Source organism: Channa argus, chromosome 8 (assembly GCF_033026475.1).
Source record: "Channa argus isolate prfri chromosome 8, Channa argus male v1.0, whole genome shotgun sequence".
Lineage (NCBI taxonomy): Eukaryota > Metazoa > Chordata > Actinopteri > Anabantiformes > Channidae > Channa > Channa argus.
In genome coordinates, this window is record NC_090204.1 from 22,853,028 (window position 1) to 22,876,415 (window position 23,388).

Sequence of the window (23,388 nt, forward strand, 5' to 3'; positions counted from 1 at the left end):
GTGGTTAATTCAACCTGCCACCAAAACTGTTTTCTTCTATTTGTCTCCTGTCTCCTCTCCCTCTGTGAGCCTTTCCTGTCTCGTCCCCGCTTTGTCTTCCTGACCCCCCGCCTCTTTCCTCTCCCCTACTCTGTTTTGTCCATGTTTCCTCTCATCTTCGTGTCTCCTCCCTGCCCGCCCCTCTGTCCTGTCCTCGCTCCCTGTCTCCTTTCCTCCCTCCTCGTCTCCTCTCTCGGTGGGCGGGTCTGTTTTCTCTCTCGGATGTATACTGGATGATTCAGGCTGCAGCGGTCTGATCTGGACTCGGACATGGAGTGAGTGACTTTTCTGCTTTCTTGTCAGTCTTGCTTTTCTTCTTCATGTCTTGTCTTTTTCTGTGTGTTTCTGACGTAACCTGTACTCGTGTCGTCATAGTGCGGCATCAGTCGTCAGAGCGCTGAGTCAGGACCCGAGCGGAGGGAAAACTGCGCCAAAATTCTCCACAAACCGTTTTTAAAACCAACATAGAGGCCCCCAGCCCCGTGTATTAGTTGTTCCTATGTTTACCGGGGAGTTTCAGAGTCGCGGCGGCGGACAGGAACGGGTTAAACCCCGGTAAATCTGAGCAGAGTGACACCCGAGGGTCTACTTTTGTCAGTGGAAGTAGACTGGACTGAATGGGAGCTATTTGATAGTCAGCTCCAGCATTTATAATTAGCTATTGATCAGAATTTAACCGAAGGAGCCGATTTCTGATCAATAAGTCGCACTGTCAACGCGGTAAAGTTAGGGCTGTGCGACTTCCGGTCACTGTCTCCGAAATAAAAGCATGGAAAAAAACAGGTGAGGCTTTTATTTTTCTGCTCTGTCATTGTCTGGGGAAAAAAACTGTTTTCTATTAAATGTAGAAAAATAGCCTAATTTAAGTGTGGATTGAATTAAAAGACTTAAATAAATAAGTTATGTTAATATAATATGTGGACAACATTAAAACACACGTTTTTATTTTTCTTCACAATTTCTGAGAGGTTTATTAGAGATGTGATGTTATTTAATTATTGCATTAGTTATGCTATTCTTGATTCTAAAAAGAAATTTCCCTTAGACACATTTTAAGTTTATTCATCCTTAATCATTATAATGCAATTAAATAGAAAACTGAACTTTAATTTTTAAACACTATCAAAACACTGTTTTTTTCTAAGGCTACAAGCTTCCAAATAGACAATTTTGAAAATCTAAACCTAAATGTCTTCTTTAAAATAATAATAACTGCCTTCGAATGTATTAGTTTTTGATCAGACCACAACAGTTTCCAGAGCTTGTGAAAACACAAATTGTACAGTACAGTATTCTGTTTTCATCTGCAGCAATTGAGTCTGGTTCTTTGTTCTTCCGTCTGGGGCTTTAAGGACATTTTCTCAGAAAACTTACAAAAATGTAATTGGTGTCTGTGAGAAAAGTTAAATCTATGACAATTTATCTTATTTAGATGTTTGAGATTCGATGAGAATTCATTTGCTCACAGCTCATCACGTTTTGCGGTTCTTGTCTGAAGTGGATCAGAGCTGTCGATCAAATTAATTGTCCCTTGGAGAAACATATTGTTAGGTTGGGTCAGACATCAGTCCCAGCCTTAAAAAACAAATCCCCTCCCATCTAAAAGGTCCATGTTATTTTGAAGGTGCACTTCCTGTGTGTTTTGTGTGTCTGTCTGCAGATGACAGACCTGCAGGACCAGGGTCTATCCAGGCCCCTGGATGGACAGATTTATGTCGGGATTTATGCCTCAGGACACGGCTGAGCCTGGAAAAAAGTGCACTTTAAATTCATAGACGTTTTACATTTTTAAATAAAAAAATCACACTCAACAAAATCGACACATTTCAGACGGGTTGATCACTGTCTGAAAATTTTCTATTATTCACAAACTGAATAGTTAAACCTGATCGGTTCTGTGATGCAGCTGCTCTCTGATTGATACCTGATCAATTGGCCGATTTGATCTAAACCTTCTGTCTTTGTTGGTGTGTATTGGTTTATCCAGGTGTGTCCTCCTCTACGTTTGTGTCAGGGTGGACGTAATATCAAGAACACTGCAGCTGGTCCTGTTTTGGTTTGCTTTAATATGAGTTTGTAACCTCCTGATACTCTGGCAGCCTAAACTGGTTCCCAGTGTTCCCAGTATATAGCTTGGTCAGATTCTATGTTGTGGGGGTCTCGTCTCCATGGGGACAACAGTGGCTCCGTGCAGAAAACTCTGCAGAGCTCAGCACAGTTTTTAGTTCACGCTTTAACTGTTTCACACCACCGCTCTGTCTGCACTGGTCTATACTGGTCTGTACTGGTTTAGTCACCTTTCCATCCAAAGTAACATCTGATGCTGTTTCTTTTCTTTCGACATTTACATGTTTCGATCACGTGTTTAAAGCAGGAGGTGACTTTCAAATTCCATAAATACGCCACACAGAAACATCTCAAACTGCGAGACAATTCATTGTCAACAATGCAAAGAGAAAACATGCAGATTGTTACACAGCCTCAGGTGGAAAGTATAAAGCAGACAGTATTTGGTCCAGGACAGAAGGAATAAGTCTGTGCTGGACTCATCAGAGGGACGTCTGGAGTCAAACTGTCCAACTCTGCATTTTCATTCAAATATTCATTTAACAAAAACGTCCTATTTGGAGAAAACTACACTAATCAGCCACAACATTAACACCAATTGGCAGAATATGATATGTTTTTATAACAATATGATGAACTAGTTCGTGCTGATGTAACAGTCACCTTTGACCCTTAGTTTTTATTCAGTTCTGTACAAGTTAGTACATTTACCTAAGTAAATGATTTGAAGTGGTCCCTTTAGTCATATCTAGTAATGAGTTGTGTATTTGTACCACCTCTACACACAGTGTATCTTATCTTTAGCTGCGTATGAGGCTGTGTTGCTCTGATTGCTCAGAAACCATCAGTGTTCATGCTGTGGCTGGTCAGTCTATGTGATTCCATTTAATCAACTCTTTGTAATTACGCTTTGCTGCATCAAGGGTGCATCCAGTCCACTGTCTTTTAGAGACAGAACCCTGCCTGCAGAGGCCCTACAACGCCAGGTGAACTCAGATGTTGTTATAAGTCCTTATTAATCTGACAGGCCCAGTCATATCTAAACAAAAACAAATTGTAGAAACTACATTCAATTGTTTTGAATCTTTGCGTTCTGCAGAGACATGCTGTTGATGGCATGCAGGGAATGCTTCCACCTGAGTGTCAGGGGTGTGTGGGGGCGCAGGCTGTCACCAGTACTGAACCCCATCACAAACTAATGTGTGTTTCTGTGTCTCAGGGCGAACGACGATCTCTGTCAGGAGGAGCGACTGCAGCTCATCGCAGTGAGTCCACTTTACTGGCTGTCAGTGAACGCACCACTTCAGCACATACACACACACAACCAGACATCCCAGCCCCCACCCCGTTCTCCTCTGAGATCTGGTCTGAGGTCAGAGCTTTTTCACTAATGCATTTATTGATCCACACAGAAACACCCGAGTCTTTCTACAGAGGACATTCACTGATATAATGCATCCCCCCCACTCGTACCTTAACACTGACAGCTGAATGTCTGACCCCTCCCTAACATAAACCTGATTTTAACTTAACATCTGAAAGAGAGAGGACCAGACAACTTGTCCTCATTGTGCAGAAGTGCAGGTGTTAGACACTGAACAGCTTAAAATCTCGTTGAGGTGGCAACAAATAGGTGAAAACATTTTGCAGTAAAAGGTAAAACTGCAGATGGAAATGTTAAAATGTGGAACGATATTATATCCTTGTAGTGTATGTGATATATATTTATAGCTTATATATACTTACAGACTTACAGTTTAATTGACAAACCAGTTGAAGCATCACTGGAACTTTAGAGACTGCAGATAAAAGTTGATTTGTGGAAATCAAAAGCAGCTCAAGTGTCGGTTAACGATGGATGAACATAGTTTCACTTAGATTTGGGGAGTTTGAAGCAGCTGAAATGTCATGAACAATGAGAGAAGTCGAAGAGTTACAGCTGACAACGTGTTTGCTTAAATTTAATTATAAAGATCAGTGCATCAATGATCAGGAAACAACAGGTGTAACCACTGTCAACAGGTTTAGGGTTTTTTAAACCTGGTCTTAATAGAAACTTGCGTAAAGTGTATATGTATTGAACCAACTGTTGATTTTGCTTTTGGTTTTATTTCCTGAGACTTTTCCTTTCATATGTTAGTAAGATTCAGTTTATAGTTGAAGCAGTTGAAGTGTTGTTGGAATGTTTATGTTTTGCCTGAAGTCAAAGTTAAAATGTTTGAAGCCGCTAAAATATGACAGCTTCAAGATGGTTTAAGGAAGCTCAATAGTCTGACTCTGTTTCCCATCATGCCTCAGGAGAAGAGGAAGTGGCAGACAGAAATCGAGAACAAGAAGCGACAGCTGGAGGATGACCGGAGAGCTCTGCAGCACCTGAAGGTGAGACTCACCTGCCAGCCAATCAGAGATGAGGATCCTTTGGGACTATTTAAGTATTAACAATCGTCAGAAGTTTTGTTGATTATTATTCTGTTGAATGTTCGTCACGAAGTAATCGTCAAGACAATGAAAAGAGTAACTACAAAACCAACAAAGTACCACACACAGTAAATGTGGCGCTGTTGGGGCCACTGAGGCCAAGCTGTCCCTATATCCAGCTTAAGTACATTGTCCAGAGTGAGAGATATTTGTCCAGTGCAGATCCATAGGTGTGTTGACCCTGAGCTTTACCAGGCGGCAGACTGAAAACAGCTGCAGGGTAAAAATATCTGCTGCAGATCTCAGATCAGTCACAGGAACGACAGAAACGCCGCGACTCCTTTCACTCTCACACTCAAATAACAAATAACTGTGAGTATTTTTATCGCAGCGTGAAGAGCCAGCTGTTCACAGTCACATCAGACACAGGCATGTCAGCCTCAACATCAGAGCTCATCAGTACTCAACAAAGAGTACAACACTCAAACACCAAAATAAAACTCTGCGGATAAATCATTTTTGAATTTATGTTTGAGCAGAAGGCTATGAAAACAATTAGCCAGAATGTAGGAAAGAGTTTATTAACCAATGCTCACATGTTGCACCTGGATATTAATTTGTTTAGGTTATACATGAATCAAACTGAGGTTAGCACTATATACGTGGCAGCACACTGCAACCAATTAGGATTTATGAAAATTCGGTCGTGTTTTGTGTTTGCATCAACCAACCAAAAGCAACATTCCCACAAAAAGGTATGTTTCCATTTTTATTTATTTTTTTTTTTTTTGTGATAAATTAGCTAAAGATAAATTTGCAACACAGTGTTTATCAAGCTGAAAATTACTTAATGTGTTTGTCAGCACTTACCTATGTTTGACCATGAAAATGTGAGTATTTTATTGACTTCACTGCCTTGGACGTCCGTGACATTAATGATACTGAAATATACACTTAAGTATGTACATTTCCATAAATGCGGCTTGATTTTGTATCCTGTTCAGTCAAAGGCTCTGAGGGAGCGCTGGCTGCTGGACGGAGCTTCTTCTGGACAAGAGCAAGATGAAGTCAAGAGACAACTGGAGCAGGACGATGCCAAGACCAGAACCCTGGAGGAAACTATCAACAGGTCTAATCTAAGACACCTAAGAAATTACCATTACATGCTTCTACTTAAATGCCCGACTTTAATGGCATAATATCAATGTAGCATGAACTTTTGACTTTTTATTTCAGGGAATACTGTTGAAATGATTGTTCTGTGCTTAGTTAAGGAGATAATGAATAAGTAGACAGATGAAGAACACATTGTTATGTGTTGCAGGTTGGAGCAGGAGCTGTTCAGTCTGGAAACTGGAGCTGTGTGTCAGACCAAGTCACACACGACTGTGAGTACACATGAACATGAAGTTAGATACCACACAAAAATATCAAACTGATTAGTTTTACGTTTTAGTATCTCAGTTTTCTGTTGACCTGCAGTGACTTTTATTGTGAAGTGTAACTTCCTGTCTCTGTCTTTGTGCCTCCAGGTAACATTTGAACCAGTTAAAGGTAAGTTTCTTAGCCGTTAGTGGCAACTAGACTAGTTGAAATGTCAGATGTTTTACCTGTGACCTGAAAGACTTCATCAACTCTGGCTGATTGGCTTGGAGAAGCAGGCATGTACATTCTATGGAGTCATGGGGTTTTGACATGTGTCACCTGTTTAGTTGCCACTGGACAGCATCTTTGGGAAAACCATGATCTGGATGGCTGAGAATTTTTCCTTTTTTAGAGAATTCTCTATTGACCGTTTCTCCTGTCACCACGTGTCTCTGATTAGCTGTAGAGGTCAAAGGTCAAACCAACCATCCAGAGGACAAAGCTGCACCATCAAGGCAGGTAGTCAAAGGTGAGACTTTGCTGAATTCTACTGGACTCCACAGTTTCCTCTTGCTATAATTAAAATGTGGTTCTCAGAAAACAGTATATTAACCGCATAACAGTATATTGTAGCCCGATCAGCCATAACATTATCACCATTGAATTACTATTATTATTATTATTATTATTATTACTATTATTGTGTTTTCTTATTACACTGGCGCCTGGAAGAGGGTGGGATGAATTAGGCAGCAGGTGAACATTTTGTGTTAGAAGCAGAAAACATGGGGAAGCATAAGGATTTGAGCAACTTTGACAAGGGCCTTATTGTGATTGCTGGACAGCTGGGTCAGAGCAATTCCAAAACTGCAGATCTTGTGGGATGTTCTCAGTCTGCATTGGTCAGGACTTAAAGAAGTTGTCCAAAGAAGGAAAAATGATGAACCAGCACCAACGGGGTCATGGCTCGTGTGGTCCCATCCAGTACAAGAGCTCAGTTTTTTTTTCTCCTTTCGGCTTATCCTGTGAGTTCGGGGTTGCCACAGCGGATCAGTGTCATTGCATGTTGATTTACGCATGCCCTTCCTGACTCAACCCTCCCCAACGTCTACCGGGTTTGGAACGGCACTGCACAGCTGGGGATGGGAATTGGCTGTTGGGGGTTCAGTGTCCTGCCCAGAGACACTTCAACATATAGCCAGAACCAGGGATTGAACCACTGACCCTGTGGTCCATGGACAACCGCCTTACCAACTGAGCTACAGCCGCCCCCCCCCCAGATTGCTCACAAAGTAAATGCTGGTTTTGACCAGATCAGATCACACACATCTGGAGTTTGTTGTTTGTGGGGCTGTAAAGCCACAGTCTAGTTAGGGAGCCCATGGTGAACCATGTCCACCTCCAGAAGGGCCTACAAGCATCAGAACTCCACCACGAGCAATGGAAAAAGGTGGTCTGGACTGACTCACAAGTCAGAATACAAACTGGAGTAATAGGATACTAGTATTCTCATTACACTATTAGATTACAATAGTCATATTATGTTGTTGATCATTTTTGTCACATTACAGTGGTATTAAATCATAGAAAATATGGCATTGCTTTACAATCTAATCAGAATACAGTAATCTGATTACTTAACAGCTCACTCCAATCAATCTGTAAATATGAGGACAAAGTAGTTAGTGTACAGTGTTTAGATTTCAGTATGAATGACATTAATCTGATAAGAGTATTAGTAAAGTAGTAACCAGATTACACTAATCCAATTACAGTTGTGAAGTTTCTGTAATCAGATTGCATTAATCAGATTACAGTCAGTGTAATTACAGAGGAATCAGACAAGTGTTGTGATGTCCTCACCCTCAGACCATCTGTCTTTTCTCTGTCTCTTTGCTCGCCTCATTCTTTCCCATGAGCCTCTGCAGAGGTAAAAGTTTACAAAAGCGAGAATGGGAAGAACCCGAGAGAGACGATGGACGAGATGAAGAGAGGTGGGTTTACAGCAGGAAGAGACAAAAGCAATAGTGCAAAGACCAAACCATCACAACAGCTACAGCAAAGCATCTAAAACAAATCCTTTAATGTTTTGTAAGCTGATTGTCATTCAAACACGTCTCACAGACACGTTACACTCTACATGCTCACAAACGCCATTAAAAAAACCCTGAAGTTATTAGTTTGTGTCCGTAACCAACGAGCTGCTCATTTGTTAGTAGTGTGAGGATGCTGCACCTCTGCCAGACTTCATGAACACAGGAGAGTGAGATAGGATGATGTTGGCTTCTGAATAATAGACTTATAAACACTTGTCTCTAACAACTGTCTGTCTGTCTGTCTGTCCCTGTGTGAGTCTGTCTGTCAGCTACACTGCTTCAACCCCTCAGTTTGCTGTTGAATTAGTTTCTAGATTTTTGTTGTTCCTGACATTAGTTTTGGTTTTGTCAGCAGCAGCAGCAGCAGCATGGTCATGTGCTTGTATGAATGTTGCTGACCCTGTGTGACCCCCCCCCCCCCCCCCCCCCCCAAACAATCCCCCTTCTCTCCAGCCATGTACTCTGTGGAGATTAAAGTAGAGCGGGACAACCTGACGGGGGAAACCAGGGTTCTGTCCACTAACACCATGCTTCCCGTTGACCTCTCTCACCAAGGGGTCAAAGTTTATGAGGACGAGCGGAAAGGTGACACCAGCAAGTAAAAATATAAAGACACAGGTCTGGCTTTACGGGAAGTTTCCTGCTGAAATTAAATGGAGCAACAAACCTTCCTGCCCCATACACCGTTTGATGGGCACAAGGTGTTTGATTCGCAGTGACTTGCAACGCATCGTAATATTAATATTAGAATAGTTTGGGACAAAATTAGTTAAAAACTAAATCAAAAAGCCCACATTATGTATCCATCACTTTTATTATTTCTAGCTGTTTGCTGCTCCTTTTATTCACAAAGTGATTTGCAGTGTGCTTCTCTTAAAGTGATACCTCCGGTGGCCCTGAGCGCTCACAGCACTGCGGTTTGAGAAAACTAATGCAAATAGACAAGACACAAGCACAAACTTCATCGATTTGACGACGCAGGCGCAGGCATTAAGAAACCCGCTGCGAAAACCCACAACACAACCAAACGAAGAGACTCGCTGCAACAAGCACCGACGACAACAGAAACATCTCCGGGACCAACTTAAAATACATCTGCAGATCTGATTGTCAGTCATTGTTTAATGGCTCCTGCATGGAGACATCTACATGACAGTTGTCTGCAATGGTTCCGGGGGAAACTAAAAAGTGATAGATACACAGGTTGCCATAGTTTCCGATGGACAGATTTACCAGAGCCAACTGTCCCTCAATGGGCTGGGACATGAGTTTAGTTACGCCACCTTAAACGGATTTGTAGATGTGTTTTTAGTTGCTGCCAAAGACATTTTTATTGTCCTCTGTTTCTCTTTGCTGCACCTGTGCTGTCAAATTGATGAAGTTAGGGTTTTTATTTGCTTGTGTTTGTCTTTTTGTATGTGTTTTCTCCAATTGCAGTGCTCTGAGCTCTCCAGCATGATGCATACATGTTGTCCCCTCCTTTCATGTTTGGGACAGTGAAGCCTCAGGTCACAGGGTTCAATTTAAAATAAATACTCTGAAGAGACTTTCAGTATTCATCACTTGAATTGAGTGCAAACTTGTAAGAGGGAGGAGATGGTCTCCAGCTTAAGGTCAGACAGTTGTCCCCTCGCGTCTCAAAATCCTGTTTGAAGAACTTCTCACCTTATATAGTTGTATTATTTCTGTACTGATATACAGAAATATGTACATAAAATACTGCATTGGTCCTACAGCTGGAGATCAGCTGGTAACATTAGCTGTTACTGATCTGGTGTCTGACCCTGATTCTGTCTCAGGTAATACTGATCCAATTTCTGTCTGTCAGTGGTCCATGAGATGAACGGGGAAGATGCCCACCTCCTCAGCTCGTCCGAGGTTGAGGAGCTCATCCATGAAGCGTCGATGATATCACAGACTGTCACCACAGTGACCTCCCTTCCTACAGCTGAGGTCCAGGAGGAGGCACTGCCTCCGTCCGAGCTCAGGGGGTTCGCTATGGAAATCACCGGTCTGGAGACCAAACCAGGCGGCGAGCCCACCCTGGAAGAAGCGACCGCAGAGAACCCGGTCACCATGGTATTTATGGGATACCAGAGTGTAGAGGACGAGGACGAGACCAAGAAGGTTCTGGGGTTGCAGGGGACGGTGAAGGCCGAGCTGGTGCTGATCGAAGACTCCAATGGGAAAACATCACCAGGAGGAGAGGGAGGGAAGGAGGCGGCTGACGGTGCTCAGACAGCTGCACCACCTCCTGGTTATATGGCCCCCACTGCCCCGCTACCATCCTCCAAACCTTCAGAGATGAAGGCAGCGAGTAACGGGGACACAGCGGGGGAGTCAGAGGGAGGAGCAGTGAAGATAAAGAAAGAGAAGCAGCCGTGTAAGTGCTGCACCATCATGTGATCCTGTGGGTTGGGGGGGGGGAGGGGGGGGGCTGCTTCACAACATAACACATTAATCTAGAAATAAAGTGGACATAAACCTTCCAAGACAAGAAAATCATGGGAACTAAACTCCACCCACTGCCCTAAACCCTGCCTCTAACCACATGACATCATTTCCTGTCCCGTTTCTTCATTCTCATCTGTTTGATAAAACCCTTTCTTTACTTTTTTCTATTTTCCTTTTTACTTTTGTATTCTCACTGCAGCTGTGACCACACATTAGCATATACACGCTCTGATATAAAACAGTGCATTAACTTTATGGTTGTATTTATTTGCCTCCTGCTGCAGAGTTTCTCTGTGGCAGAATCCTTTCAGCTGTGTTTAGGTTTTATAAAGGAGAAAATAAAAGCGACCTGATGGACTCAGGGCTGAATGCCAGACACTGGTTTTGTATTTGTGTTTGCAGACAAACCTCACACTCACTCCCATCACCTCCATCATTTGTTTCATGCAAACCCTAAATACCACACTTCAAATCTACATTTTTATTCCATGAAACCGAAGCACTTTATTTATGTTTTCCACAACACTGTGGTCATGACTCCATAAAGTAGAATCTTCCCATTTGAAATGTTTTTTCCTCCAACATAAAGGTCGTTGCCATTTTAAACCTTTCAAAAGATCTGATCTGGAAATACTGCGTGTTCTTTTTCTTCTTTTTCTGCGCTTATAAATATATTCTCATATTCAAATACATCGACACTATAACTATATGATCAGCCTACAAAATATCCGCTGTTTATTTCTAATAGTAAAGTTCAAGCAGCACAGTGGTTGAGTGGTTAGTGCTGCTGCCTCACAGCTAGAAGCTCCCCGATTCGACTCCCGGGCCGGCTGCAGCCTTTGTGTGTGGAGTTTGAATGTCCTCCCTGTGCTTGCGTGGGTTTCGTCCAGGTTCCCTTGTTTCCTCCCACATTCCAAAGACATGCATGTTTGGTTACTTGTTACGTGGTGTGAGTGTGTCCGTCTGTGCATGTGTCTCTGTGTCGGCCCTGAGATAGACTGGAGACCCATCAATGTTGCCCTAAAACATCTGGAAAAGGCTCCAGCGCCTCCATGACCCTGAACAGGATAAGTGGTTACGGATAATGATGGAAAGTTTGACACTTTACCAGGAAACTCCTGAGACAGATACAGGACTGACAGGAAAAATTACTCAGCAGTTGATGTACTTTCTTGTCAGCGTCTTCACCATCATAAGCAGCAGTAATGTGTGTATTATTAATATATGTGATAACCACTCAGTCAGGGGCCACTTTCAAAATCTTAGCAACTGCCTTCATATGAGGGACATGTGTACAGTTGCTGGCAGGACACATGCAGCTGTAAACACGCAGGGTTTTTTTTTAAAAACCAAGAAGGTGTTAGATTAAACTTTCTAGAAAAGGCTAAAGTTAATGACGTCAAAATGTTTATAGACTGAGAAGGCGAACCTCTAATGAGCATGTGCGGAGGAAGTAACCTAAGTCTTTATTTATCTTTATGTACATGTGGCTCCAACACAGAACACCAACACATCTTTGCCATGGTTTCCCCCCTCCCCTCCCCTCCCCTCCCGAAGAGATAACATGATACTTGCTGATGTGTTTGGATTTGCAGTTCTTTCCTCTTTTTCATGGTCTGCCTGCTCTTTCTCTTTTCCATGTTCACCTTCAGAGCTCTGTGCTTATATTGAGCTGCTGTGTCTTTGTGTCGGGATGTGGTCAGGTTGTGCCCACGTTGTCGTTCAGTATCATTCACTGCACTGCGCTGCAAGTAAAACCATCAGCTGGTGTCTGGAGCAAACACGTGCTGTTAGTCCGACTGAAAACTCGCAGAGATGCAGTGAGATCCATTATCCTGAATGGGGGCCATTAAAAATCCAATACCGCTCATCGTTTATGCTTCAGTTACCGTCTGATGATTCAGCAGCAGTCGTTTGTTTCCTTTAAGATATCTATAAACCATCAGACACAAAGCGGAAACACGGAAAGAAAGATGGCCGACTGAACGGATGAGAGAGAAAATCAGCTGGAGAATGGTGGACGAATCATTGGGATTCATGAACGTCCGTGTTCAGATGTAGTTCTATGCATCGTTAACATCTTACAGTCTTAACGTGATCAAATAAGTGAGAAACACACTGAATAACCTACTGTCCAAGCAAAAACATGACGGGGGGGCAGCTGCTAACTGATGTGGGCTTCAGCAGGGAGCAGCGGTTCTGAGAGGCTGGGACTATACCCCAATCCTGGGTTCCTCCAAGAAAACACTTGGATCTCACTTCCTGGTATTTAAACTGTAAACTTTATTTGCCTAAATCTAATTGCACCTTAACCATTGGATATAAACCACCGTCAAACTTAACAAGCTGCAGTTGTTGTGCGCAGATATTGTAGGAACTGAGAACGATCACTTCATGATCCGTTTAGCGGCAACATCACATCTAAAAAACAATCTAACATCAAGAAATCTATCCACACATTGACAATTTGATGGTGCAGCCCATGCAAAACTAAACCTGGACCTCTCAAATAATACATCCATGGATCTATCTCTGTTCCAGCTCTTCACACTTTGATTCAAACACCTCCGACATTCAAGAAGATATAAAGGGCTCAAAAACAGGAGCTGCGTCTATAACTTAACACCATGAAACTTAAAGGGAAAAACCAACCCTGTCACTTCCTCGTGCTGCTGCTGCTGCAGGACTCTGGGGTGCATGAAAACCACAGATCCTGACAGATTCACTCTGAATCAAGCGAAAAGGACCCAGACTGGAGCCCCGAGGAACCTCAGCTCCAAAAATTCATGTAATCATGAATAAATCTGAAACATGCACACGCTCTCATGAGTCTGGTTTGTGTTGTTGGAGCATTTTACTAAGACTTTTCTTACTTGACATTTTGGATCGATGTGTAGATTCTTGTTTGTTTCTAACTCAGGACTTGAGTCTGAAGCACGGCTGCTGACTTCAGCTGAAATCTGACGGGGAATTTTGAATTTACCATCAAAAGATCAAGATTCACACTGGATCCGAATGATGCTGTGGGTTAATGTTGTAATGTGTCCAAAAATCTAATAGGCAAAACATCTCAGAAGCTGGTGTCTCTGCTGGTGAAATTAACTTTAAGTTAATCTTTGCATCATTAACATGTGAGGAGAAACAAAAAAAATGGTTTAAAATGAGCTGTTTTTTTGCTTGAAATGTGTTATGATCTTTATGTGAGTCACAGCTACAAACAAACAACATGCTGACGCTAAGTAACACACAGACAGAAGCCCTCATGTCTCCATCAGACATTCACAGTGCTGAAGGAAAAAGTAAGTGAACTGTGATCAGCATGTTGAAAAATGAAAGACAGAGAGCGAGAAAGTGCATCTTTACACTGATGGAGCGACTGCAATAGATGGAGGCAAAAAGTGTGTGACAAATTAAATGTAACATGCTAAGTGATCTGATCTGCTCAGTACAGTATCATATTAGGAAAACAACATGCTTATGATGATAAAGGTAAAGGTGGAGCTCATTCCAACCGCTGTGGTTAACCCAGACATGAAACGTCAGCATTTATTAGTTCATCCTATTTTTACAAAAAACTTTTTTTTTACTAAAACCAGCAGGTGGTATTAATGTTGTGGCTGATCGTTATAAATGATGGTCAACAACCATGAGAGTGCACAGTTACCAGCTGACATAACTGGACAAGCTGATCCATGATTAGAACATCCAGCATTACTCATTTGATCCCTGATCTGTTAGGCTACGTACAAAGACCGGCGTCCTGATGCTCTCTGCCGGTGATGGACTCCAAAAATGTCTTTGCCGTGCTCCTGAACTGTCCTGGGGAGCAGGAGCATCAAGCCATGTTTCCCTGATGTCACAGCAGCAGAAAGTCAGACAGAAACCAAACATCTGGGCAGAACTGGATCCAGAGATGAGTCTGAAGTCCCACAGCAGCTGGATCCAGACTAATCAGCACATAAATCAGCTGAGTGCTCAGAACAGAGTATTTGTACAGTGTGGTATTAGTACTAATACTGCAATGGAGGACGGAGATTGTCCTGAGATGTAGAAGCACTATGTGACCATGAGGTGGCAGCAGAGTCGCGCTCTTGTCTCACTTTCTCTCTTTCTTCCCTTTCTTATTCTTCCCCTTCACTGAACCAACAAGGTCAGAGTGAACGGTGGGGTTTCCTCCTTAAACGTCTTTCATTACCAGAGGCAGATTTAAGGTGGACTGGTCAAAAACTCACTGAGACGTTTTGCAAATTCCGGTCGCTTAAAACCTGCAGTGTGAGTTACATCTGACCATCACAATCGGACTCTTACTGTCGTCATTTTGTTTTTTTTTTTGTATTTCAACCAAGTGCTGTTATTTGCTTGTTACTTTCTAAGTGTGTTTTATTCATTTCTCCTGGTTATTGGAGCCAAATGCTACATCGTCATTGCTACATCAGCACTGGAAGATTCTGTCTCCAGTCTATTTTCTGCTGGATTTAGGTTGGGATTCTCTTTCAGGTCTTAGGTAGAGAGGCCATCTAATCCTTGGGGGGAAGGAAAGAAAATGAAAAATCTGTTTCTGACCCCACAGACCTGCACATGTCAGTCGTCCTAACAACAGAAAACACTGACATCCTGGGAAATTCAAAAATAATTGATAATATCCATAAGGATAAAAATTCTATTACACTTCTGAGGTTTAAAAGAAGTTAATACTGAAATTCTGCATAATAATCATTCACGCTGGACATTTATACACATTGTGACGCCAACACTGACTGATTTTACTGACTCTAATTAAACCATTTATTTCCCTTTTAACACTAGTTCAGCTCCTCGTCACTGATTTTGTTTTCGTGTGTTTCTGAGCTTTAAGGTCAAGTTCAACACATTAAACATGTCCCACGTGTTTCAGCTGTAAACCTTCTTCAGCTTTCTTCTAAAAACTGATCTTTCTTTTAATGTTTCATATTGTCAAACAGTGATGCGTAGTTTCTATCTCAGTCTTTATTCAACTTTAACAAACCAACACTCAGGAGTTAAACAGTGCGGACAACAGCAATCACACATAAAAATTAATGAATTATACGATCAGCTCGTCATCGAGGATGAAGCTGGAGCGTCACCAAGGTAACCGAAATGACCTGCATGCAAGCTCATTGCTGCCAAAATTAAATGACAATTCTTAAATAAAATTGTCTATGAAGTTCACAGCAGTAACTTCAAAGATACAAATGATTAGTTTTTCTTAGACATGACTCTAATCTGTACTTCATACAGCTGTAAAAGTCTCTTCATGAGGTCTTTTTTATCAGCTGCTGTAAAGCTTTCAGTCCTGTCACATGAACTTCATCTGCACATGCACAAAGAATAACTGTCTCAGCTATTCCTGTGTTAAAAGACGAGATCCTAAATTAATTTGTCACCTTTAGAGTCATGTGATATTATAGAGAGCTGCAGAGCAGCTAATAAATGGACCTTCAGATTTTTTCAGCTGTTTTTTTTTTTTTTTTTACAACTAAAACAGTGTTTGCTTGTGAGAAACACCAATCTGTTTATTATTTAATTCTTTTTCATTTAGTGATTGGTTTTGGCAGAAATGAGCCTCGTTTTTAAGAGAGATCGTTTTTCAAAATGAATTTGACCAATGAAACTTTTTTTTTTTCCCAGACAAATGAATTTGACTAAAGTGACTCAACAAACAGACAGGAAGTAGAAAACTCAAACAGTTTCTACTTTTACATGTTAACGTTTAACAAATACATTACATTAAAAGATGAGTTGAGAGATCTGATATAAAAAGTTTTTTCCCTAGTTTCATCTGGAAAATAACAACATTTTCATTTTCATTAATTCATCATTTGTGTATTATCAAATGAGTTTTAAGATGTTTTAACTGAAACATTTTGCTCAAAGTAACTAAGTATATTTACTGAAATAGCCTAGTGGACTTAGGTAGCATTTCGAGGTACTTGTCATTTATATATATATATATATTTAGAATCACCAATTACCTAACATGGCTTCTTTGGACTGTGGGAGAAAACCAGAGTAGCTTTACGAAACCCATGCGAGCACTGGGAGAACATGAAAACTCCACACAGAAAGGCTGCAGCCGGCCGGGGGGTTTCAAACGACAGATCTTCTCGCTGTGAGGCAGCAGCGCTAACCACTCCGCCACCGTGCATGTCAATATTCAGTTTGCGTTTTTATTCTGTCGAAATGTAGGAAAGTAAAAGTATGAAGTAGCCAAAAATGGAAATACTAAAGTAGAAATATATAGCAAATTTTTACTTCGGTACAGTACTTAAATAAATGTACTTAGTTACTTTCTACACACAGTACTTTTACTTTTCACACTTTACATTTTCTTGATGATACTTCTGTACTTTTACTTTTGAATACGGGACTTTTACTTGAATATCTCTGCTGTGTTGTACTGGTACTACTAAAGTAAAGGTTAAGAGAACTACTTTCAAAGGTGCTGTTGACTGGAGCATATTGTTCACACTGAGGCTGGACATGGCCCCCACCCTCTCACAGGGGCAGTCGAGCTGAGCGTGAGCTGCTCAAATCAGAGTAAAGTTTTCTCAGGGTTTCAGTTTGACCCTAAAACCCCCATCAGCTCTTGTTGAACGTGAGTGGAGTCAACACTTCGGTCAAACATTTGCTTTAGGAAGGAACGGAAACGAAGCTGAGGTCACATGTGGACCTGACAGCAGGGTTCCTGCTCTGCACAGTGTTTGTGTTTAGTCCTTGTTCTGTCCTGTTCAGCTTTGAGCGTCGCTGAGATAACGCCAGATGAACTTCCTTCTTTTTGATTTCTCTGAAATTAGTACCTTGCTGTGATTCAGGCGGGAAGTGGGAGGTGGGTAACGAGGGCTGAATGAATTGACAGCCATTTATTCGTGTGCTGAGCAGATTTGCTTGAACATACATGCAACTCTGATGCTGAACCATGAGACTGTGTGTCTGATGAGCAGAACATCAAAATCTGCAGACCACCCAACATGAAAACTGTTTCACGAGGGGATGTTTCTCCTCCGTAAGCTGCACGTTTCCTCTTGTTGTTACTTTGTTCAGCATTTTCCTCAGGAATCAGGAGCTTCACTCAGAGCTGCTAGTTTGACCAGATCCAGAAATCAAAAATGGTCTTTTCAGCACAGTTAAAGGTGAGTTTCTATAAGTTTCTGTGATGAAAAGTTGCTGAGATCTGAACGCACGTGTTGGTTTCCAAGTGTGTCATGTAAAGAAAAACACATTCATGAATTAATTTGTTTTTCTTAAATATTTGATGGCTGCGTGTTTAAGCTACAGGTTCTAGTGGCTTTAGAGGGTCAGTAGAAGTCTATGGGGATTAAAAACACTTTGTATGAAGCTCAGATCTGCTGCTAATGTCATATTTCAACCGTCTGTTTGCAGAAAAGTGTTGCATGAGAACTTGTTAATAAATCCAGTTTCTGCTGTAATCTGTAATCAACGATTTGCGTTGCCCAGGTGAGTTCAGGTAAACCTGGACTGAAGGTCCAGTAAAACCAGCTGCAGATGTGATGATGTTCCAGGTCCGAGCTTCATGCAGAGTGTGACCTCCCTGGTCCCAGTTTGACAAGTCTGGATCAGAGAGAAGGTTCATATTTGTGAGGGCATCATCTCGTGCCGTTCACACCTGTACAAACACCAACTCTCTGTCTGACCCTGAGCGTCCTCGACTTTATGGCCGAGCACGCAGACGTTTAGGATGACGAGGTGACGTTTCCCGAAGACGCGGCTGTCGTCTCCCTCACCGTGTACTCCGCCTCTTCCTTGTTGGGGTGGGATGAGTTATCAGATTTGCTGCGGCTGAACTCGGCGCCAACGATGGGTCCGGTGAACTTGGTGGTAGGCCGGATGCAGGAAGTGCAGCACAGCAGCGTCTTGAGAAAAGCGCGGCGCATTTCGTTGCTAGTCAGTGTGTAGATGAGAGGGTTCATGGCAGAGTTGAGGACGGCGAGTGCCAGGAACCACTCCGCCTTGTAGAGGATTGGGCAGCTCAGGGTCTCGCAGGCCGCATCCAAAAGCAGGAGGATGAAGAGGGGCGCCCAGCAGGCAATGAAGCAGCTCAGGACGATTATGACTGTTTTCAGCAGGGCCAGTGACTTCTCTGAGCTCTTGCTGTTGGAGCCGGCATTGCCACGTCCATTGGATGCTTTGCGGAAGACAAGTTTGCGGCTGCGAGTGCGCACAAGCACATAGATGCGTGCGTAGAGGACCACAATGGCCATGAGGATGATGCTAAAGACAGTGGTGCAGAACAGAATGTAGGTCTTGTGGTAGAGTGGCAGCACAGTGGAACACTGCATCATGCTCTGGATGCAGTTCCAGCCCATCACCGGCAGACCGCCCAGCACCGCGGCGATCATCCACACTGTGCTGATGAGCAGGAAGACGCGGCAGGTGTTGCCATTGTTGTGCAGCTTCATCTTCAGCATGGTGAGGTGACGCTCGATGGCAATAGCCAGCAGGCTGAAGACAGACGCCGCCAGGGCCACAAACATGCTGCCCTCCCTGATGAACCACTGTGTGGGCGTCAGCTTGTAGGTGTTGGCACCTGACAACAGGATGTTAGCGGTGTAGACAACGCCAGCCAGCAGGTCGGACAGCGCCAGGTTCCCAATGAAGTAATACATGGGCTTGTGGAACTTCTTGGTCCTCCAGATGGTGGTCAGGACCAGGATGTTCTCCAGGATGATGAAGCAGCACACGATGATGAAGACCACCGAGTCGGCCTTCAGACCAGAGTCCTGCTGTGTTTTGCGGAACTTCCCAGTGTAGTTGTAGTGTTTAGCAATGAGGTCGGAGTAGCTGGGCTCAGCCATGGCCTGCAGCAGCAGCGGGGGTCCTGCAGGGGGCGCCGTGTCCTCACACTTTGGTTCTTCACGTCAGGTGATAACTTTGAAGAGGAGTGGTGAGAGTCCTTGTGCTGGTACTGAACGTGGACATGGTCCTGCAGAGAGAGACGCAACTGTCAGAAACTCAAACTGGTCCCAGATCAGGTTGTTAGTGACTTTAAACAATGTCTAGTCACGTTTTCACTGATAAACTCTGGATTTCTACACACATGAAGCAGCAAAAACGTCAGGACCCAAAAAATTCTCAAAGTGACGCGATAAAAGTCTAAAAGTCTAAAACCCAATAAAAATAAAACGTCTGGCTCCACCGATCATCTAATAAATCACCATTTGAAGATAACAGATCGGAAAATTTTACTGTGGGATCGGAGACAGTAAAAGCTTCAAACTGATCTGTCAGAGCAACTTTAATCCTCAGTATGTTCAATTCAAAAAAACAAACAAATAAATAAATAAATTACAGAAAATAATCTGCAGAAAAGGACATAAAACTGTGATCTGATCCTTTTTAATCTACAGTAAACGGAGACTTTTAGGATTCAGGTAATGTTCGGATCATTTTAAACCCGTTATCCTGATGTATAGACATATTAAATTTAAAAAAAAAAACTTTAACGTCCTACTAAAGACCCTTATTAATTTATGTTTCCAAATGTGAAAGTGTGCTTTGTTTCTGCTTCTTTCCGCAGGTGAACAGAAAATTAAACCATGCGATGCGTTTTATTCTTCTCTGAAAAACGAACATTTTTGCCATGAAATTGAGCAGAAACAGCTGAAACCTCAGCGTCTCCTCAGAGAACAAAACGGAACCCGAGCGAAGATTAAAAAACCCTTTTTCCCTTTAAGTTTCGCCGATTTCATCTAAAAAAAAAAATGAACCGAGGTTCTGATGAAGATTCACGCGAACATTAAAGATCATTAAAACGGTTTTAATCAAGAGAAAAGTGACTTTTTTTTTACCTTCAGTCAGAGTCCAGAGAAAAGAGTCCGACAGCGGAGCGAGACTGAGCTCTCTCTCTCTCGCACACACACACACACACACACACACACACACACACACGGTCACTAACACACATTAACACACACACTGCTGAGGACGATGAAGAGGCTGCTCTTCCTCACTGTCTGAGGTGTGAATGAGCAAAACCCATAAATCAGCTCTAAACAGGAAGTAAAAGAAAAGAAAACGATCAATAATATTCATTAAATAATAAACATTGAGGTTCAGACACAAACATCAGCTTCTCTTCATTTCAATGTAAAATAAATGAAAATAGAAAATATTTAACTTTTTTTTTTTTTTTTTTTTAAATACAAATCTCTGTGTCTTTTTCCTGTGTGGGAAACAGCAGCTGAACTCCCCCCCAAAACACACACACACACACACACAATGATACACAAACAATGACCGACCCCCCCCACCCCCACCCCCCCATACTGACCCCAGCTCTGTGACCTCTGATCTCCATCATATCTGTCATGCCAGAAGGCGGAGGCAGCCGATTCAGGGGCCTCAGACAGTGGGTTGGGCTGGGGGCCGCGCCTCCTGCACAGGTGCTACTGAACTTCACCAAACAGGAACCAACAAGATGTGAAACTGCTGCAACCTGCCGCATCAACAAGGGAGGCTCGAACACAACGAGAGCCAACGAGCGTGGACAGCATGAAGCACATTACTACTTCTAACTGATGATTTGTCTGCTGACAAGTGTCGCGCTCAAATTTCGGGCACTGATTCGCTAAACTGAACAACGTATCACAGTCTCTTTTACCAGCAGGCTGACACCAATTCATCGGGGGTCTGACTAGCACCAATGAATCCGGACACACCACAAAAACTAGGCTGGCGAACTTCTCCATGATCAGGGAAAGACACAAAGGTAAAGACTAAACAATTGTTACAAATGTTTTTAACTCTGAGCCTGAATGTGCCAACAGTCTCCTAAAAATTAAATCTGTACAACTAAACTGCAAACACGATTACGTTTTTGTCTCTTTTGGTTCCGGCAAGAAAAGCACTGACGTTAGCGTTAGAGAAAGATTGTGGAAACGTTTGAACGTGATAAAACCCATTTTGTATAAAATTCCCTCAATATTCCTTTGACCTAAACCAGCTCCTTTAACTTCCTAATCACAACCATAAAATGTTTTATTAACATTGTAGTCACACAAACTGGACATTGTATTGCAGGATTGTCGTATATTACACCAGAAAACGAAACCAGATATTTTTGCTGCCACAAAAATATGTTGTCTGGTAACATTTTGTTGATATGTTCAGTATCAGGGTATTTGCAACTCTGCTTTTACATTACATGTCAACATATTCTCGTTATGTTCACAGGAAGTTACATATCTCAGGAAAACGTTCACAGTTTAATTGAATAGGAACAAGTTATTAGGGGACAGGGTTGGAATGTGAGTCTCACAGTCCGCTGTCAAGCTGAACCCCTTAATATTTAAAATGCTCAACAAGGGATATTTTTTTATTTTTATATTTTTTTGTCCTTTCAGCTTATCCCGTGTGTTCAGGGTCGCCACAGCGGATCATTGTCCGCATGTTGATTTGGCACAGTTTTTTACGCCGGATGCCCTTCCTGACGCAACCCTTCCCAACCTTTGCCGGGCTTGGACCGGCACTGCACAGCTGGGGATGGGAATGTGCTGTTAGGGGTTCAGTGTCCTGCCCAGAGACACTTCGACATACAGCCGGGACCGGGGATCGACCGACTGACCCTGTGATCGGTGGACGACTTCCTTTACCAACTGAGCTACAGCTACATGTTCCATTTAAAGTTATTAAACCACGGAAGGTGGGAACGATTGTGCATTTATACGTCTACGATCATCTAAAAGCCATAAGAAGCCTTTCAGGAGATGCTTTAGAGCCCGAGTTCAGGTAGAGCCTAAGGCATATTAAACAGTGTCATCTGCATAATATCTGACTTTTAAATGTATGATGTAAAGAGTAATGGTTAAGGATTTTTGGTGACCAGTGGATTTTCAGTTTGATATGACAAAGACACCTGCCATTAGAAACAGAAAAAAAACAAAAAAAAAAAACAGTTTTAAGAGTTTGCAAGCTTGGTGCCAGTTTAAATTCACTATGTTCCCAATACAACCAAGTGAGTGCATTCACATTTTAGCCCAATACCTTTGGAGTTTATCTCATGTAAAATTCCCAGTGTTTCCAGTGCTATACTCCAAGAAGACTCCCTGGCTCCACCATGAAAAAAACAGTATGTTTAAGATTCCTCAGTGCTGATACGATTTGAACATAATTGGACATAATGGACTTTAGAATAATATGAACTGGAAATATCCTGAACTATTTTTGCACCATGGCGAAGTTAAATTTGGATGTTGAAATTTCCTGGGACCATACTAGTGTCAGATATGTGACTAGTCCATGCTACATTTCCTGTCTGAAAAAGGGGCTGAGATTGGGGGAGTTATAGAGGGAGGAGGGGGGTTGTGGGTAACAAAGGCCTCTTTCCTCTGAGCTGTGACTGTATTCAGCCTCTGCATAGCTGAGCGTCACCATGGCGACGACTTGAGGGAAACATGGGAACCGAGCAGCAGAACCAGCTCAGTAAATCAGCTTCAGACCCACAGACAGATTCAGCAACACAGTTTAATGAACTGATGCAAGTCTTACATTGGCAGGAGCAGGTAGAATGTGATGATTTAATCAGGTGAAACGTGTGTTTGTGTTCATCCACATACGCGTTTAAAATTTGGGGCGCAGGTGTGTTTTCAGCAGGACTTCCTGATGGTCTTGCAGGGACCAGGTGGACTATGCAGGTATGCAAACTGTGAGCTGATTGGCACATGGAAAACAAGTAAAGTTATGTGACAGGGAATAAAGGGAAAGTGTGTGGACGGGATCTGGAAGCACATGGACTTTCAGACAACAGGGGCCTCACAGGAATCATGACATGGTCTATGTTGTTCTTAGTTGTTCCATATCTTGATCCTTGTGTTTGTTATTTCTCTTTCTTTGACAGGGTCTCTGCGTCTTCATCTTGGTCTCAGTCCTGGCCTCATCGGTCTCTGACATTCTGCTGCAGTGAAACTTTAAC

General features: G+C 42.5%; 2 protein-coding genes across 10 annotated transcripts; one reads left to right on the forward strand and one right to left on the reverse strand.

The window, feature by feature from the left end:
• Positions 1-157: 157 nt before the first annotated feature.
• Positions 158-13,255, forward strand: palm1a (paralemmin 1a). Of its 9 annotated transcripts, none has more exons than XM_067513975.1 (11): positions 158-314; positions 3,326-3,371; positions 4,405-4,485; positions 5,529-5,653; positions 5,849-5,912; positions 6,057-6,078; positions 6,350-6,418; positions 7,809-7,883; positions 8,439-8,570; positions 9,814-10,368; positions 12,981-13,255. In XM_067513975.1, exons 1-11 carry the CDS (start codon positions 310-312, stop codon positions 13,025-13,027), a joined length of 1,221 nt encoding a protein of 406 aa, XP_067370076.1. In that variant the 5' UTR covers positions 158-309; the 3' UTR covers positions 13,028-13,255. The 9 variants fall into 9 exon arrangements, with proteins under 9 accessions (XP_067370076.1, XP_067370079.1, XP_067370075.1 ...); XM_067513978.1 differs by lacking the exon at positions 158-314 and adding an exon at positions 321-822 and having other exon boundaries at positions 12,092-13,255; XM_067513974.1 differs by lacking the exon at positions 158-314 and adding an exon at positions 321-822.
• Positions 13,256-15,407: 2,152 nt separating this feature from the next.
• s1pr1 (sphingosine-1-phosphate receptor 1) lies at positions 15,408-20,415 on the reverse strand. Its single transcript, XM_067513984.1, has 2 exons — positions 20,267-20,415; positions 15,408-19,401 (listed from the first exon to the last, which is right to left on the reverse strand). Exon 2 carries the CDS (start codon positions 19,271-19,273, stop codon positions 18,152-18,154), a length of 1,122 nt encoding a protein of 373 aa, XP_067370085.1. The 5' UTR covers positions 19,274-19,401; positions 20,267-20,415; the 3' UTR covers positions 15,408-18,151.
• Between the last annotated feature and the right edge of the window lie 2,973 nt (positions 20,416-23,388).